General features: G+C 38.4%; 1 protein-coding gene and 1 pseudogene across 3 annotated transcripts in view; one reads left to right on the top strand and one right to left on the bottom strand.

Moving 5' to 3' along the window:
- Positions 1-4,208, top strand: part of LOC111141850 (nuclear receptor coactivator 3) — a 138,384-nt gene that overhangs the window by 109,999 nt on the left and 24,177 nt on the right. For all 3 annotated transcript variants that reach the window (XM_022494687.1, XM_022494688.1, XM_022494690.1), the window contains 2 exons: positions 3,462-3,602; positions 3,870-4,017. In XM_022494687.1, the coding sequence (XP_022350395.1) occupies positions 3,462-3,602; positions 3,870-4,017 (289 nt within the window). The remainder of the gene's footprint in view (positions 1-3,461; positions 3,603-3,869; positions 4,018-4,208) is intronic.
- LOC111141347 lies at positions 1,623-2,910 on the bottom strand (annotated as a pseudogene).

Here is a 4,208-nt window from a genome sequence, read left to right as displayed (position 1 = left end):
GGATATGTGCATATATATATATATATATATATATATATATATATATATATATATATATATATATATATATATGTTACGTACACATACATACATAACAATATTTTACTGTTAAAAAGCTATTTTTGTAGTTCCCATTTTATGCCAGGGTCAATTACCCATCTTAAGGCTGCATGAGATTAATTTTCACAGATGAAACAATAGCAGAAACGGTCTTTGTATTCTTAATTTAATCTGTTAAATATTTAAATAAACATTTAAACTGATAAATATTTCATATTGGAAAATTTTTTTTTTATTTACTTGAGATATGCAAACCTGTTAACAGGAATTTTTGCCTTCTGGAGTGGTTCTTTCTCTGTATATGTTATGACTTGGCAGACTGAGTTTTCTCCCCAAATAGCAATATTCCACATTTTGTAGTAGAAAATACTAAATAGAAAAAAAAAAGAAGAGAATACTAAATAGAACATCTTTACTCAAGTAATTTAGTGACTAGAACCTTTAAAATTTAATCTTACTAATGTTTTCTTTTATTATAAAAGCAGTATATATTTACACATTATAAAAGTTAGAAATTACCTTGGGGCGCCTGGGTGGCTCAGTGGGTTAAAGCCTCTGCCTTCGGCTCAGGTCATGATCCCAGGGTCCTGGGATCGAGCCCCACATCGGGCTCTCTGCTCAGCGGGGAGCCTGCTTCCTCCTCTCTCTCTGCCTGCCTCTCCGCCTACTTGTGATCTCTGTCAAATAAATAAATAAAATCTTTAAAAAAAAAAAAAAAAAAAAAAAAGTTAGAAATTACCAAGCAGGAAAAATCAAATAGTTTCATCTGGGTCCCATCTGAGAGCCATCTTACCGTAGCTGGTATTTCTCACTTGCTACCTGTTCTTTCGTAGGAGGTTTGTTGCACTCAGCACAGTACTTTTTTTGGAGAGGTTTTATTCTCTGTCCCTCATGTAAATTTTTTCTGAGCTCGTCATCTGGCTCTTGGAGCTAAGCTCAGGGGAGGTGGTTGAGGACAGAACATCCTTATTCTGGGCACAGCGCATAAACATTTACTCTTCCTGGAATGCATTTGCCCCTTCTTTGTAGGTCCCCCTGCCAAGGCGTTTTTTTTCTTTTTGTTTATTCAAATATATCATTAAAGGTCTGAATTTTAAACAGATTCTTAGACTGGGGGCTCTGTCTATCAGCTCATCTACCATTAGTGGCCTTTGTCATCCCCAGTAGCATTTTTATTTTTATTTTCGTTATTTATTTATTTATTTAAAAAATATTATTTATTTGACACACACAGAGAGAGAGAGAGAGAGAGAGAGAGAGAGAGAGATCACAAGTAGGCAGAGAGAGAGGGAAGCTGACTCCCTAGATCCCAGGACCCTGAGATTATGACCTGAGCCGAAAGCAGAGGCTTTAACCCACTGAGCCACCCAGGTTCCCCCTATTTTTATTTTTTTTTTAAAGATTTTATTTATTTATTTGACAAGGATCACAAGTAGGCAGAGAGGCAGGCAGAGAGAGAGGGGAAAGCAGGCTCCCCGTCGAGCAGAGAGCCCGGCATGGAGCTCGATCCCAGGACCCTGAGATCATGACCTCAGCCAAAGGCAGAGGCTTAACCCACTGAGTCACCCAGGAGCCCCCACAGTAGCATTTTTAGAACTCTCTTTTACCATGTGAAGCTTTATGAGTTTTCCCAACCCAAACCTGATTTTCTTCAATATTTTTACTTTTTTGACAAACACATCATGGAGAGGATAAATAGATCAGGAGTTGTAACTAATGAATCATTGAACACTACATCAGAAACCAATGAACTAACGGAACATAATAAAAAATAGATTAGGAAAGATATAGAAAAGACTTTCCAGTCAGACTTTCCAATCTGACTTTCCAGTCAAATTATTGACTCCTTCTTTTAAGTCATTTGTTTGCCTGGTGGGTCAGGAGTTCCATCACCTTCCTGATTCGGTGGCTGTTGGTGCTGAGCATAAGACGTCGTGTGGATGTGGGTATTGCATTTTTTTTTTAGTAAGTCCTATGCAGAACAGACAAAAACAACCAGTGAGTTTCGGCAGCAACATGAGCTTTCAATCATGGACTGACATTTTGTGACAAGGGAGCATATTTTGTTGTGGATAACCATGTCCCGAATGTTGATCACAGTTTTTTGCCCACGACATCCTCAGTAATTATTTTGAATTTTTAAAATGTTACTTCAGCGTTTTGCAAATCAGCAAGGCTTGCTTCAAAAGCACAACTCTTGAGGCCATCAGAGGCATTTTAGTCCTTTTGACAAAGTTCTTATGACTGTTTTCTGAATATTCCTTATATGGAACATAGCTGGTGCTTTCTCCTCATACCACCCTTTTCTTTGACAGTGGGTCAACTACTTTCTTCTTGGCTCCTTTTTAAAAAAATATTTTAAAGTTTATTACTATTAATATTTTGTTTTATTGAGAGAGAGAGAGAATCTTAAGCAGGCTCCACACCCAGCATAGAGCCTAGCGCTAGGCTTGATCTCATGACCCTGAGATCATGACCTGAACCAAAATCAAGTTGGACATTTAACAGACTGAGCCACCCAGGGGCCCCTCTTTGCTCCTTTTTGACACTTTTTGTAAGGTGTTTATTCTTGGCAACTTGCCCTGGTACTGCTCAGAAAGTGTGGCAAGGCCTAGCTGTCCATTTTTTTAAAGGACCTTCTTCATGAAACCTGTAATTTCATAACATGTTTGAATTGTATAAATTTTGTCTCTAGTGTATTTGGTATTAAGCAAAAGTCAGACACTTCCAGAATTATAGAAATGAGTATTTGGTTAACCTTCCTGGTTTAGATTTTAGGTGTCCAAAAATGCAGTCACCTCTCGGATGGAAAGAATTGTTCCTGCTAGCTATGTAGGCAGGTATTTTCATAGTTGCAGAGACAGAATATCTTCAGATGAAAAATTTCAGTGGTAGGTGGTGGTCTTCTCCTTGAAGTGAAAATGAACCCAAGGTTATCTGGATACGTCATACTCTGTACATTCAGAAAGTGAAAGGAGTTTTGCGATACTCTCTTATGTTTTGTACAGCAGAACATTTGATGTAAGAGTGTCCTGTAGGACCATGTCCTTGAAGAGTTCTGGATATAGCAGAGAAGGTGGAGCAAAGATTTAGTGTCTTTATTTTATTTTATTTTTTTAAAGATTTTATTTATTTATTTGACAGAGAGAGATCACAAGTAAGCAGAGAGTCAGGCACAGAGAGAGAGGAGGAAGCAGACTCCCCACTGAGCAGAGAACCCGATGTGGGGCTCGATCCCAGGACCCTGAGATCATGACCTGAGCCGAAGGCAGAGGCTTTAACCCACTGAGCCACCCAGGCGCCCCTAGTGTCTTTATTTTATTCTTCAGTGCAAACCCGTGTAGTATGCAAGCAGTAAATACTTGTGGGTTGGATTTAAATCTTGATTTTCTGTTTAATAGGAAAAGTTGTCAACATAGATACAAATTCACTGAGATCCTCCATGAGACCCGGCTTTGAAGATATAATCCGAAGGTGTATCCAGAGATTTTTTAGTCTTAATGATGGTCAGTCGTGGTCTCAGAAACGTCACTATCAAGAAGGTAAAGAATTTTGAGTTTGATTCTTGGTCTTTGTTGTGTTTGTATACCATAAAGCATTAAGTGTATTCATGGTTGTTTTTGCGTGTAGGGTAGGAAAGTGATTCTTGAGCATTTTTCTTTTACCCTGCTTGTACTTTTGGTGCAGGTCCAGTATTTTCACTGGATTGAGAAAATGTGGCACTTGAAGTACATTTCCTTTCTCTCCTCTCTTACACGTATCTGTTTTTCCAATTGTAGTCACTAGTGATGGTGTATTTTTCCCAACAGCTTATATCCATGGCCATGCAGAAACCCCGGTGTATCGATTCTCATTGGCTGATGGAACCATAGTGTCAGCACAAACCAAAAGCAAACTCTTCCGAAATCCTGTCACAAATGATCGGCATGGCTTTGTTTCAACTCACTTTCTTCAGAGGTAATGATCGTTTACTGTGTGTCCTCACATTAAACGCAGCAGTGTTCTCAAGATGCTTTATTATCAATCTACAAAGATTTAACGGGAAAAAAGCAAAGACGTTGGGTTTGCTGAAGTGAGTTTAGATTCCTGGATAGTGAAATGATCTATTATCTTGTGATGATTGGGAGAGTATGTATATGTGTGTGTAT

The sequence above is a fragment of the Enhydra lutris genome, unplaced genomic scaffold (assembly GCF_002288905.1).
Source record: "Enhydra lutris kenyoni isolate GAN:26980312 unplaced genomic scaffold, ASM228890v2 scaffoldscaffold6, whole genome shotgun sequence".
Taxonomy (NCBI): Eukaryota; Metazoa; Chordata; class Mammalia; order Carnivora; family Mustelidae; genus Enhydra; species Enhydra lutris.
This window is presented reverse-complemented; position numbering and strand designations above follow the sequence as displayed.